Source organism: Brienomyrus brachyistius, chromosome 9, assembly GCF_023856365.1.
Source record: "Brienomyrus brachyistius isolate T26 chromosome 9, BBRACH_0.4, whole genome shotgun sequence".
Classification (NCBI taxonomy): domain Eukaryota; kingdom Metazoa; phylum Chordata; class Actinopteri; order Osteoglossiformes; family Mormyridae; genus Brienomyrus; species Brienomyrus brachyistius.
The window spans coordinates 16,896,387-16,909,797 of record NC_064541.1 but is presented as its reverse complement, the minus strand read 5'-3'; the positions used below and the strand labels follow the sequence as shown (position 1 = coordinate 16,909,797).

Genomic DNA, 13,411 nt, shown 5'->3' with positions numbered 1-13,411 from the left:
TGATTTGAAATCTGAACGTCAATTAAATCCACTGAACTAGATTAGCATAGTACTTTTCTTGCAAAATTAAACCTTTATTTGATCACATTAAAAAAAAGATTTTTTTTTTGTTTTTAATTTCTTGTTTTCCTGCTGTGCTGACACCTAACGGACATGCATATTAAGTAACTAAATAATTGCTCTTAAATGGCTTAATTTTAACTGTCAAATGTTCACCACACAACAATCAGCTGCGGTGTAATACTGTCACTCTGTACCTCAGTGGGTTAAGACGCTATATCTGTAACTGGAAGGTCACTACTGCGAATCGCAGGGTCAGCAGGGGCAACTTCACTATTGGGATCCGGAGCAAAGCCTTGAACCCCCTTGATCGAGGGGCCGTCTGATCATGCTTTCTCAAAACGTTATCTTGCTTTGGACAGAAGCATCTGCTAAATTAATTAAAAATGTTAAAAAGCTGGGTTCACCTAGAACAACTGTGCTAGATTTCTCCTGAATATTTTACAATCTTGGGTAGATATTTAATTGTTTTAAGCTCTCTCTGTCACTGGCTAGAAGGATAAAGAGTGTATTATGTAATTGTTTCAGAGAAACTAAGCCCTGCTTTTATAGATACTAGCAGACATTATGGAACTGTGCAGCCACCACTGAGCCCTCTGCCCTTCTGTGGTCACCTGGCGGGGGCTCGTGCGGCTCCATCAGAGACGTTCCGTGCCCATGCATGTCTTCAGTGACAGAACATCTGCCCTCGTTTCGCCTCAGCACCTTGGCAACACAAACACTGTTGTGAGGTATGGCTAAATGTTTCATTAAATGTTAGATATTACCAGGCCAAAAAAGAATTAGCGTATACTCGTTTATTAGAGAGAATAATGAAACGGAAGAGATTGAAATGTTTGTGCCGTATGCATGGGTTGACAATTTTATAATCAAGCAGGTAATTTATGCCGTGTTTACGGAACTATGTTTAATCTACTGAATAACTATGTATATAAGGAATTTGTATTTTGTAATATTTGTCTTCATATTTCGAATTGTGTACTTCCCACATTATACAGTATTTACTCCAGCAACTGGTCGGATTATACTATATTGTACTTATTCGATTCTAAATGTAATTAAGATAATATGTACCCAGTCATAGCTGCATTGTACATACACATTAGTACTGTTGTGTACTAATGATACATTATGACACATGTTTGTGTGTATGAACATATATTGTATACATGCCAGCATCATTTTATACGGAATCTGATGAGCATTGACAGCCTGTAGATTTGAATAATATAGCACAGCACCATGTCTAAGGAGATAAAAATGACATTAAATTCCTATGCATGGTGCACCATTAATTGGCAGGGTAACACTCTGATGTTGACAGTCCCTCAGCATATGTCTAGACTGCAGTGCTAGCTTCGATTCCCTACTTATAGCAAAACTGCTTTAGTGGGAGGGGCTACTCAGACAGGAGGCTCCGCTGCAGCATTATGATTGGCTGTGGCCTTCATGAGGTCACCATTTTCCTCGGTATCATCCGATTTCTTGTGTTCTCATTTTCTCTTTCTGGCCCTAAGTCATTTTCGGATGGTATACATGAAGCATTAGGTGAGACCGAGTTGCAGTATGAAAAGGTATCAATTCATTGCAGATGTTTATTGAGGACACTAATTCCACACTTCTGTCTGGTACCATGGAAATGGTCGTCAATATTATTTTGCAGATTTTTCTAACTCAGTGAGCCCAATTTAATTATCCTAATTAAGCAGCCGCACACCTGCCACCCAGAGCAATTGCCAATTCATCTAAATCTCATCGGGATTGAGGGAAAAAAATACTTAGTACTTGTTGAATTTATGATTTGTCTCCAGCTTCTGGCAGCTCATCAATGTGTGCAGACGGAATAAAAACGCAAAGTTGATAAATGCACTTGTTTAGTAACATGACGGCCACTGGGATAACAGAAATGCATGGACCATTTTCCACTCTCAGACTGGCATTTTAAAGATCAATAGCTGCTACCGCTCAGGAAACAAATTCTCAACAACCCAGGCAAAGCTGGAGTGTTGGTCGTAAGGGGGACTTGCTTTGTGGAGTCATTGGCATGTGATGCCAAGGACCAGGTTCGTGCACAGAGACAGGAGACCAGGTTCGTGCACAGAGACAGCAGACCGGGTTCATGCATAGAGACAGGAGACCGGGTTCATGCATAGAGACAGGAGACCGGGTTCATGCACAGAGACAGGATACCGGGTTCGTGCACAGAGACAGGAGACCGGGTTCGTGCACAGAGACAGGAGACCGGGTTCGTGCACAGAGACGGCAGACCGGGTTCGTGCACAGAGACGGCAGACCGGGTTCGTGCACAGAGACGGCAGACCGGGTTCGTGCACAGAGACAGGAGACCGGGTTCGTGCACAGAGACGGCAGACCGGGTTCGTGCACAGAGACGGCAGACCGGGTTCGTGCACAGAGACGGCAGACCGGGTTCGTGCACAGAGACGGCAGACCAGTTTTATGCACAGAGAAACCAATATACATCCATCCATGCATCTTCCAACCCTTTCCTTTTCTTTGACATGGTTGTTGAGGGCCCTGGAGGCTATCACACGCAACACAGGCCATAAAGCAGGAAGACACTCTAGATCTAGAGAGAGCAAAAATGTGGACTGTTTGTGGCTCCCAGAGGACAGGGTTGAGAAACACTGCCCTAGATGGGATGCCAGGCACTGTAGGACACTCACACACTATGGGCAATTTAGAGATGCTGAATCACCTAATTATGTGTCTTCAGGCTGCAGAAGGAAAGCAGAGGACTGACAGAAAACCTCACAACATGGGGAGAACGCACAAACCCACAAAGACAAACACAGAGAACACGGGGCAGGATTTGAACATTTGGCCCTGGAGGTGTGAGGCATTACCCACTGAGCCACCAATATACATTTCAAAGCAAAAAAACATGTAATATTATTAATATTATTTTTCAACAATTTACAAAACAAAAGACAAAATACTTCATACATGAAATACAAATTTGTTACATTCACTCATGAAGAAACAGGACAGTAACTCTAAAACACATACTCCAACTGTTAACCTGAATCCATCTCTGTGAATCATTGGGGTGTTACTAACACTCCCACGTCTCCTGTACTGAGTACAAAGAGGAGTCATGCAGAACAGTCTTTGCATCACATCATTGCTCAATTGGAGCACTGGCTTCTCTAATTATACGTTAATTCCGTTGTTGAGGAGTTACATCAACAAAGGCAAACCCTCCTCCACCAATGGGAACAGACTGAGTAATAAACGAAAAAAACATAAAGCATTCATCCACTGAAAAATGCACTTGCATATCAAAATATCAAAGTAAAAATAATACCGAAGGACATGACCACTCCTGCAGGCAGGCAGGCAGTCAATCAGACAGGCAGATTTTTATATATTTTATATATATATATAAAAAATACACAGGTTTGTAATTATATCTTTGTGTGGACTCTCCATTCATTTGTACAGGGAAAACTCTAATCCCAACATGACAACCTTAACCCCTACCCAGCCCAAGCAGGCCCAAGAACGTGCCCAGATGCACGATGCAGCTTCAGGTACAGCATATGTAGGATTCTGAAGCAATCTGTAAGAAAATAGTGCTTATGGTTACCTGCTTACTCATCCTCACTGGTTCCATTGCTGGATTATGGACCAGGCCAGTGGGCCCAGCGCCCCAGGCTGTCAGGATGGAGGGAGCCTCGCAGCACCACCTGGCGCCCCCGCTATATATAGACCAAGAATTAACCACCAGAGACTCAGGGCTCTTTGACATACACAGCACAAATTAGCCAGGAGGCTCTCCTAGTCCCGCAGCATATCTGTTGTGCTCTGGACATCCAGTTCTGGAAAAATTTAAAGGAGCGGTACACTGTGAAGCAGGCTGCTTCCAGGCTCAAAGTTTCTAAGACAGGCGTACATAAGAACAAGCAGGAGACACTGGGAAAGATCAGAAACCAGTAGAAGCAGAGGGCGGAAGCGACATTCTAATGCCAGAGATGACCGTCAACTTATCCGACAGTTTTCTCATGAATCAGAGGATGACATCAAGTGATCTTCAAAAAGAATGGGAAATATTAAGTGGTGAAGTGCACTGCTAGGACAGGATCGTATCAGGCCCCTAAAAGTAGGACTGAAGCAAGGAAGATGCCGATTGATGAGAAGCAGGGAAGAGCCAGGCTGCAGTTTGCAAAAGAATGTATGAGCATAAGAAATTTACAAATGACAGGAGGTGGACACCCATAAATTGAGGAAGGAGTGAAAATTAACATTTTACTGTGGTCTGGTAATTTTTTGTAGAGCTGCATTTCTCCAAAGGTGGATTTTAACATCTAGTAACCTGCTGATTTATACAGTGACGGGGCCATGGATTCTGATGTTTTACATGGCCGCATACCCATAAATTGAGGAATGAGTGAAGCTGAACATTTTGCTGAGGTCTGTTATTTTTTTCCAGGGCTGTACATGTCCCCACCTCCTGCCCACCCCACCCCCCATGACAGGGGGGGGGCCTCAAATATCACCATGATCTAGTCCTGGCTGGCCCTTCATTTTTTGCAAACACGACATCCTCTGTTTTATGTTGTCATAGCCGAGTCCATTTGGACATCCTCACTGCAATTCAAATTTATTAAAGGCAAGTAAACGCATATGAAATAATCGCTGGGGAAAATATCTGCAGTCTATGTCATGCATAGAAACAGGAGCAAATAATAATAAAAAAAACAACACTGATGCAAACAGGACAAATGATATTTCAAATCAACCAGACAGCAGTGGTTTGTCTGTTGACTGACTGCATTATTATTTTAAAAATTGCCAACATGCAACTCCAAACAATATTCATTAAGATTACAATTATTTCCTGTAATATCTCTACACCTTGCACCTAGCACCCCCTCACGGCTGATAACATGAGTAAAAATGAGTCAGTTCAAATATATTTGGAGTCAAGCATCATCTGTGATTTGGATCAAGAATTCTTTGCAATAAACTTCCCTGTAATATACATGAAATCGAGACCAAATAAATAGATTATAGTTAAAAATAGATGTCAAGCTAATTATTTAATATACTTTAAATATTCATCATGATGTGGCCCAGTCTTAAAAACAATGTCACTAGTCACTGCAATTAGGTGTTATTGTTAATAGTAGTATTAAAACAGACCATGCAAAGTCCTGTTGTATTCCAATTATGCTTATATTACAACTATTCTGTTCTAAAATAGTTATTTTTAACAAGCAGACTGTTTATAGGGCATCCAGGAAAAAGTAGAGCCATCTGTATAACCTAGTTCTTGCAGCTATGGTAGAACATGCAGTGTTGCATTTTCATCAAGAGATGGCGCTAGTAATTCAGCTTGTGTGAGGCTTAGGGAATCCATGGTAGCCTGGAGCTAGTAGAATGGCACAGGGTTCTTCATCATCATCATCATCATCATCATGTTACAACCTTTTGTTTTTATTTTTGTGTACTATAAGCCATTCATTTGGACTGTGCCTCCTTTACTTGTTTTCAAAAGAAAGAAAGAGCAGAGACCTCATCTGAAAGCTTATGGTGTTTATTAAACAAGGAAACTTCAGGAGGAGGAAGATTCATTTCTTCATGGATTCAACAAAGAATTCATTACAGGACACAGTCAATGCCGCAACGAGAACTACGAATTCCTGGAAGTCGACTTCCCCGTCACAGTTCGCGTCCAGGTCTCTCATTATCTTTTCTACCACCATTGGGTCTTTACTGGCCTGTCAAAGGAGAGAGATGGGAAAATAAGAAAGACAACCCAGTTAACGTTATACCTGGAAGTGGTTCTACGCTTCTCCGTTAACTACACTCACATGCATCACTACAGAATTTAACACTTCATAACTGTTAAAATTTCATATATTTAATATCCTGTTCCATCCATCCATCCATCCATCCATAACCGGTACAGGGAAATGGTGAGCCTGGAGACAGGAAGTACAGGGTACGAGGCACACACACACACACACACACACAATCACACACTACGGGAACCCCCCCCCCCATGTATGGGCTGCGGGTGGAAACCTCTACAAGCACAGGAGGAACATGCACACTCTACTCGTCCACAGAGCCAGCTGTGGTGTTCCGGTCTTCACTCACCGACAAGAAGCCATTGAGTTCTCCCTGTAGGAGACTCTTCAGCTCTCCTTTGCTTAACTTGTACTTATCACCCTCTTTGGAAGAATAGCTATGAAAAACATGGATGAGGCTCTCCAAGGCCTTCTCCAACTGGGAACTCATTTTACTGGCAGATGATCTAACAAAGATAAAAACAGATTATATTAAATGAGAGGACATAATGAAAATGTGCAACAATGTTTACTTACTGGTTCTGTAACTGCGATATTTATTATTTCCATTGCAGTAAAGCCTAGATCTCGCTTCTACTCTTTGAAAGCATGTTCACTCCATTGTTGGTATGTTATCAATGTACATCTATACCAAGAGATGGACCTGAATTAATAATGTACAGCACTCCTGTGGGGCTGTGGTTAATGAAACCCAATCTATCATCCGCAACTTGAGTGAGACAATATTTGCCAGTTTGCGAAGGCATAAAAATAAAACACACTTGAATAAAATATCCAAAATCAAACTTACTATTAAAACTTATTTAAACATCATTCCGAAATCAAGCAAATGTATCACACTAAAAGATTTATGAGTGGAAATATACAAGCCTGATTAAAATATTGTAGTAAAAATTATTACACGAAAATCTTCCAGCTGATCCCTTGACTACGGTATATTCGAAACGCACGTACTGCTTGCCTCACTTGCGCTTCGTCATAGATAAAAGCGTCTGATAATAAATAAATGTAAATCAGCTTTTTACAAAGAGACTTTGCAAGTATAAGAACATTTATTTATATTCCTCTTGTTTTTTTGCGTTAGAAGAGGTAGTGTGAAATGTACGATACATATTTAAATTATTGTTTTCCAAAATTATGATTGCACTTATTATTTGTAACACGTGTTGCCACTTTTCGAAGACTGATCTTTACCATTGGAAATTAAAACATACAGCCTCTTTGTCACTATTAAATAAATTGCATTCAAAAATACTTTTCCGCAAGCATTGGTAAACAGAAATTGTGCTGTGCTCTGCTGTAAATGAAGTGTTACAGTTTTACAGGACAGTAGTTAATAAAAATTACCGAATGCTTCCCAACAACCACTTTTGTATGAAGGATGCAATCAGCAGCGAAATAGGTATCTTACAGGTATTTTATGTTCTAAATATAGCTATGCTGTAACTTACCGCACAAGTGTACCGGCAGGAATAAATGCTTTGAAGGTGACCAGAAATCCCTTGATCCCCTTTTTATACAGCTGCCCTGCACCTACCTGGGGAAAAAAACGGCAGAAGCGCCTCCTACGCACGCGAAACTAAGATATCTAGTTTAAAATTCATAAGAAACACTTTACAGGACATAATCAGTCATTTCTGAAAATACAAGATTCTTTCTTTTACTGTTTCTATGTACAAGCCAGCTAAGTTCCTCGACTCATTCTAAAGGTTCTGTGACTCCTTCCTCGTGTCCCAGCGCCCAGGCTTGTACTCCAGTAAAATATAACAATAAATCTGCTAAGACATTAGGAAGTTTGCCTCCAGCGGAAGATTTGGCCTTATATAAATATGTTTTTAATACCTGAAAGGGATTATTAATGTTTTTGGGTTTATGTCAGTATCATTTTTTGGATTTAAAACTATGAATTCAAAATATACAACATATTTCAAAAACTATGCATTGTGCTGGACTCCAAAATAATACATGCACCTTAATAAGGTTCAAAGTTCACTTTACTGTCATTCGTAACACGTCACATGAAGAGAACAAAATTTGTGGCTCAGGTCCAGCAGCACGCTGTACATTAACATAGGACCCTCGGGTTATTTAATAAGAACTGATTGTGTTTTTCTTTTCTTTTTTAATTAGACGAGGCATATCCACTTTCTTTACTTCAGATATGTAAATACACATAACACAATCAACTATATCTTATTTTCTGGAATCTAGGCGTTAATTTCAGCTTTTTTTTTTGGCGCGATAGAGCGCCACGTCTTAGCCCACTACTCGACGCTTTTATGTTCATGTTGCATTTTTCTTCCACTTCGAATCTTTTTTGTAACATCTCTTTGGGTAAAGTCCCATTAGCGTTTCTCCTAAAGTGTACATTTCATTTAGCTGCTTATAATTTACACAGTTCCATACACTAGAGGACCATCGAATCTTATTTACTTTTATTTTGTATTGCATTTTTCCTGAACTATGTTCCTTGTGCAGTTATCACTAAGTGGAAGAATTTAATGAACCATGCACAATTTCCTCTCATCCCTGGGGTCTTACAACACTCTCTCTGTTCTCTGTTACTAGCAGCAATCATTGAGCCCGAGCTTCTTACAGTACTGGTGGTATAAAGAATAATGAATATTGAATTGCCGACGTGCAGATCATTGAACATCTCAGTGTAGCCAAACCTTCCAAAAAATGCAGATAACCTCATTGCGCTTGTGTGTACCGATACGCGCATTAACATAAATCCACATTATGCAGGCGAAAATGAACAAATTAAAGGAATGATAAATAAAACCACATTACGAATAAATTCATTATTGAGCCTGTTCCAAAGCTGAAATCCTGTTTTACACATATGTAGCTTTCCGTCAAACCTATAATCATTTTCAAAGAAAACATAAGCAGAAAATGCACGAGCATTGCATCTGATTATCAACTAAAACCACCGCAGTGCATGCGACGTCATGAAGGGAAAGCGCAGTGTGTGATCTCATCGAAGCACATGGCAGGCCTTTTACAGGAAGAGTACAAGTCCACCCGTCTGTTCGTAGACCCACTAATATTTACGTTTAGGTTAGTTTACTGAACCCCTGGGGTACAGAGAGGATAGGAAACACCGTGGCAGGGAAGTCACTCATCGAGGCCGACCGTAGATGAGTCAACAAAGCTAGTCTCGGCAGGCGTTGCCCCGGTGATCGGAAACCTGATGTAGTGGAGCTGTGTCGCATGAAAAAAAAAAAAACACACCATCCTTTCCTTTTTGTTCTGGAAACTAAAGCTTCCATCTCTAATTACCACACGACGAGAAGCTGAAGCTAACTGCATTCCCATCATATTCATGTCCATCAAATATGATTCTGTTCAACAAAACCTCAAAACAAATCTTGGCATAGGCTACATTAGGCAGGCTAAGTTACAATAACTAGGCAACCGGGAGATATATTTGGGAATATAGCCCATCAGATCACTAGGAATTAGCCTAACTTGAGGGAGTGCAAGCACGCATGCATAAATCGATTACATTTATGTACCAAAAACTATTTAGATGAATTAACTGATATCATAAAAAGACTATGTAGCAGTTCAGGCACTTGAGTTCATTGTTCTGACTTGCTGCTTCTTTTGTAACAGTGACTAATCATGAAGTACATTTCTATGCATGTGAACCAGAGAGAATAAATCTATATAAAATAAAATTCTATGGGCATCCAAGTTTGGTATAAAAAAAAAATAAAAAATAGTTGAGTTAACCCACTGAGCCAGTGTGAGTCAAAGCCCAGGAGGCACCCTAGGCAAGCTTCACTGCCAGTGACCTTCCCGGCAAACCTTGCTGCCAGTGCCCTTCCCGGCAAGCTTCACTGCCAGTGCCCTTCCCGGCAAGCCTCGCTGCCAGTGCCCTTCCCGGCAAGCTTCACTGCCAGTGCCCTTCCCGGCAAGCCTCGCTGCCAGTGCCCTTCCCGGCAAGCTTCACTGCCAGTGCCCTTCCCAGCAAGCCTTGCTGCCCATTTCTGCTTTGCTGCCTATGTCTCTTAACGGGCTGACCAGGACTGCACTGAGCTACAGTAGCATGCTACTCTCATTCAGTTCAGGCAGGCTGACATTAAAAACGCAGACTTCCATTAAAAGATTTAAAGACTCTAGTTGAAGCATACTTGGTGTCTAGGGTATGCAGTGTTGCTGGTGACCCGTGGTGCCCCTTGAATGATGTTACCCACCTTGCCCTTGCAAGGATTCATGCCAACACTGTTAAAGAGCAGAAGCTAATAGTCATCATCTTAAATGGTCATCGTTTCCCTCTTAAGATTAATAAAGTACCTATCTAAAGTTTACCCAGTAAAGACCATCTTACAAAGTTCTTACAAAGAAGTTTACTAAGAAAAACACAATATACCATATTACAAAACTTAGCATTTGTGATTTTTTTCCTAATTAAAAAAATACTTAGTATTAGATTTAATTGAGTTGTAGGAGTCATGCACCTTTCTATTATACAGGATGCATGTTTTTAAAAAAAATACTTTTCATGTGTAGTGAATTCCATACAATACAGTGCAAAACGTGAACTTTAAATAAAGTATTAAAACTATGTAACGCCCTTAATCTAAAATACATTTTTAAGTATGAAAAATAATGCTGTATGTATATAAATTCCAAGAATATCAAGGAATATTCCTCCAAATACAATTCAGAAGGAAGCTTCATCCATCCATCCATCCATTTTCCAAACCGCTTATCCTACTGGGTCGCGGGGGGTCTGGAGCCTATCCCGGAAGCAATGGGCACGAGGCAGGGAACAACCCAGGATGGGGGGCCAGCCCATCGCAGGGCACACACACATACCATTCACTCACACAGGCACACCTACGGGGCAATTTAGCAACTCCAATTAGACTCAGCATGTTTTTGGACTGTGGGGAGGAAACCGGAGTACCCGGAGGAAACCCCATGACGACATGGGGAGAACATGCAAACTCCACACACATGTGACCCAGGCGGAAACTCGAACCCGGGTCCCAGAGGTGTGAGGCAACAGTGCTAACCACTGCACCACCATGGAGGAAGCTTCAATAAAATGAAAACATCTACACACTGAGAAAACACATGCCACGTCAGTTAAACCTTGTACATTACTCTGCTCCTCAGGTCAGTGTTGGAATTCATTTAGGCTGAACGACAGTCTATAAAGATTCTTTTCCGTGCACCTCAGCTCAGCCAGTGCTTCACGTCTTCCTGCTGGGAGCACACGTTAGCCGTCTCATTTAATTCTAATAAAATTTTCCGAAACGTTTTTTGCATAACCATGTGAATTAGACATACTTTCCAGAGCTCAGAATTTTTTTCCCCTGAAGATACCTACAGTTTGGTAAAGGGTTTGTAACAGAAAAATGGTCATTCCAGGTGTTGTTTTTTTTATGAGCTGTAACTTTTGTATTATTCCAGCTACAATTTCCTCTTTTCAAGGTCAAAGTTATTCCTGCAAACTACATTTCGCCAAAATACAGCAAAAGGACTCGGAATATCAAGTTAATTTCTTTATAATGAAAATTGCATGTGTACTACTTGTATATAAAACATTGGCCTGTTACTTGGCCCCCTTCACTGGACAAGCACCCCAATAATAAAAAAAAAACTATTGGGAAGAAATTACCATTTAACTGCTTTCAAACAAAATTAAAATAGTATTGTTCAAAAATTCGGTTATTCCATGGGGTGTAGGACTTACGAGGCTTGCACTCCATGAAAACCCCCCCCCTCCCCAAGGAGCTGTCTCTCTCCAAACAGCTTCAGTGCAAAGCACAGCCCATAGCTCCAGTGGACTCTCAGGATTCATGTCATTGGCTGCTTCATATACTGCTAGATCCAGTGATATAACAAATTTGACTCGCTTTTTTATCATATAGTACATTCATATTACATTTAAACATAAAGCAAACCCCTTTTAATAAGAGTATATTAGTTTAAACCGATACTGCAAACATGACAACTTTAGGTCACATGACATTAAAATTTATTTTGTCGGCTGAGAGCGATTCACACCAAATAATCCAAATAGTCACCTTTGGTAAAGAGAAAGAACCTTGTGTCTCTGTTGATAATAAGCCAAAATTTCAAACTGAAAATAAGGAGGAAAATCTAGCCCATAATTAACGAAAAGAGAATTTGTATTAGTTGCCAAATAAACCGTAAAACGTGTCCATATGAATCGTACAGCCTGAAACATACTTGAAGGTCGAGAGAACTCGTGACTGATTACAGAAAATCAAAGGATAAACTAGTCATTTTATTTTGTTTACTGGCACCTCAAGTAAACACTAATAAACAAAACACTTCAATTAAAGCTTTTTCTGCAAAGTTCAGTTTGAGATTACGAGTTGGAGGGTGCGGTTTGTGCTGAAGTCGTTGGGGGTGAAAATGATGCAGGTGAACCATGTAGCTGTGACGATAAAGACGGTACAGCTCAATAACACTGTGGGTTATCATTTTTTGCTACGAATGCTATAAAAATGTGCTACATCTCAAATGAAAAAAATGATGTTAAACGCAGGAACATTTTTTTTTATTATTAAATTCTGAGCTCTGGAAGGCAGGTGTAATTCACATGCCAAATTAAAAAAAAAAAATCAAGATAGGGCCGAAAAAGGCCATTTGTTGAGTTTAAATGGAATGACCCAGCCCTGCTTTGCCATATGAGGGCACCAATTAGCCAGGGAATTTTGGCTGTGGAAAGCAGTTTCTTTGATGTATGGTAAGGATCATAACGAACGCTACCTCTGTAGGGAGAGATCAGTTTCATTCATTTCCATGTTCACTTCATCCCTATTCATTTCTGAGAGAGCTACTTCCTGACTGTGTACATCTGGCTGTCCTGTCATTGGATTTTCTAAGTGAAGCTCTGACACAGATTCGCTGCCTCTTGATGAAATTCTAGTTCTCATACTGAGGGTCCGATCCCTGGTGAGAACAGGTTTGCCCAGCACACTCTTCAGCTGAGCCCAAAAGAAGATCTGCTGCTTCGGGTCTTTAGGCCACTCCAAATACGTTTTGGTATTCAGCATCTTTTTAAGTTTGCAATACTTGTTGGGCAAAGAATCCGGGTCAATGGGCTCTTTAAGCACCAGGACGACGTCGCTGAAGGTCTTGCCGATGGCTCGTTGTTGAGCAAAGTACAGCTCATAGTTGCACCACTCACTGTTGACAAAGTGCTTCGACAGTACGAAGATTACCTGAGAAGAGGGGAGATACAACAAGATAACTACATGGATACTTAAAGTGCAGGACTTCACCGTATTTATTTTTCGGGCAGCCAGTGCGTTCAGATTACAAACCTTTTGTATTTGCATTTCCAGAGACTAATCCAATAAAATTGGACACTTACCTTGCAGGTGTCATTATGGCAATTTGTGTCAAAATGTACTCAATATGTACTCAAGCTTTAAGTTTCCTTCACAAACAGGAGTCAAGTCAGAAATACTAAACAGAACATCTGATCATCATTTATTATACGATGGTGCAATTTCACTCGCCTC

The 13,411-nt window shown here is 40.6% G+C and overlaps 2 protein-coding genes across 2 annotated transcripts in view; both read right to left on the bottom strand.

Annotated features, from left to right (window-relative positions):
- Positions 1–5,601: 5,601 nt before the first annotated feature.
- s100a1 (S100 calcium binding protein A1) lies at positions 5,602–7,382 on the bottom strand. The gene is made up of 3 exons (XM_049024936.1): positions 7,346–7,382; positions 6,184–6,340; positions 5,602–5,801 (listed from the first exon to the last, which is right to left on the bottom strand). Exons 2-3 carry the CDS (start codon positions 6,322–6,324, stop codon positions 5,652–5,654), a joined length of 291 nt encoding a protein of 96 aa, XP_048880893.1. The 5' UTR covers positions 6,325–6,340; positions 7,346–7,382; the 3' UTR covers positions 5,602–5,651.
- Positions 7,383–7,870: 488 nt separating this feature from the next.
- Positions 7,871–13,411, bottom strand: part of tlr18 (toll-like receptor 18) — a 41,357-nt gene continuing 35,816 nt past the window's right edge. The window contains 1 exon segment of the mRNA XM_049025521.1: positions 7,871–13,108. Coding sequence (XP_048881478.1) covers positions 12,650–13,108 — 459 coding nt within the window. The 3' untranslated portion in view covers positions 7,871–12,649.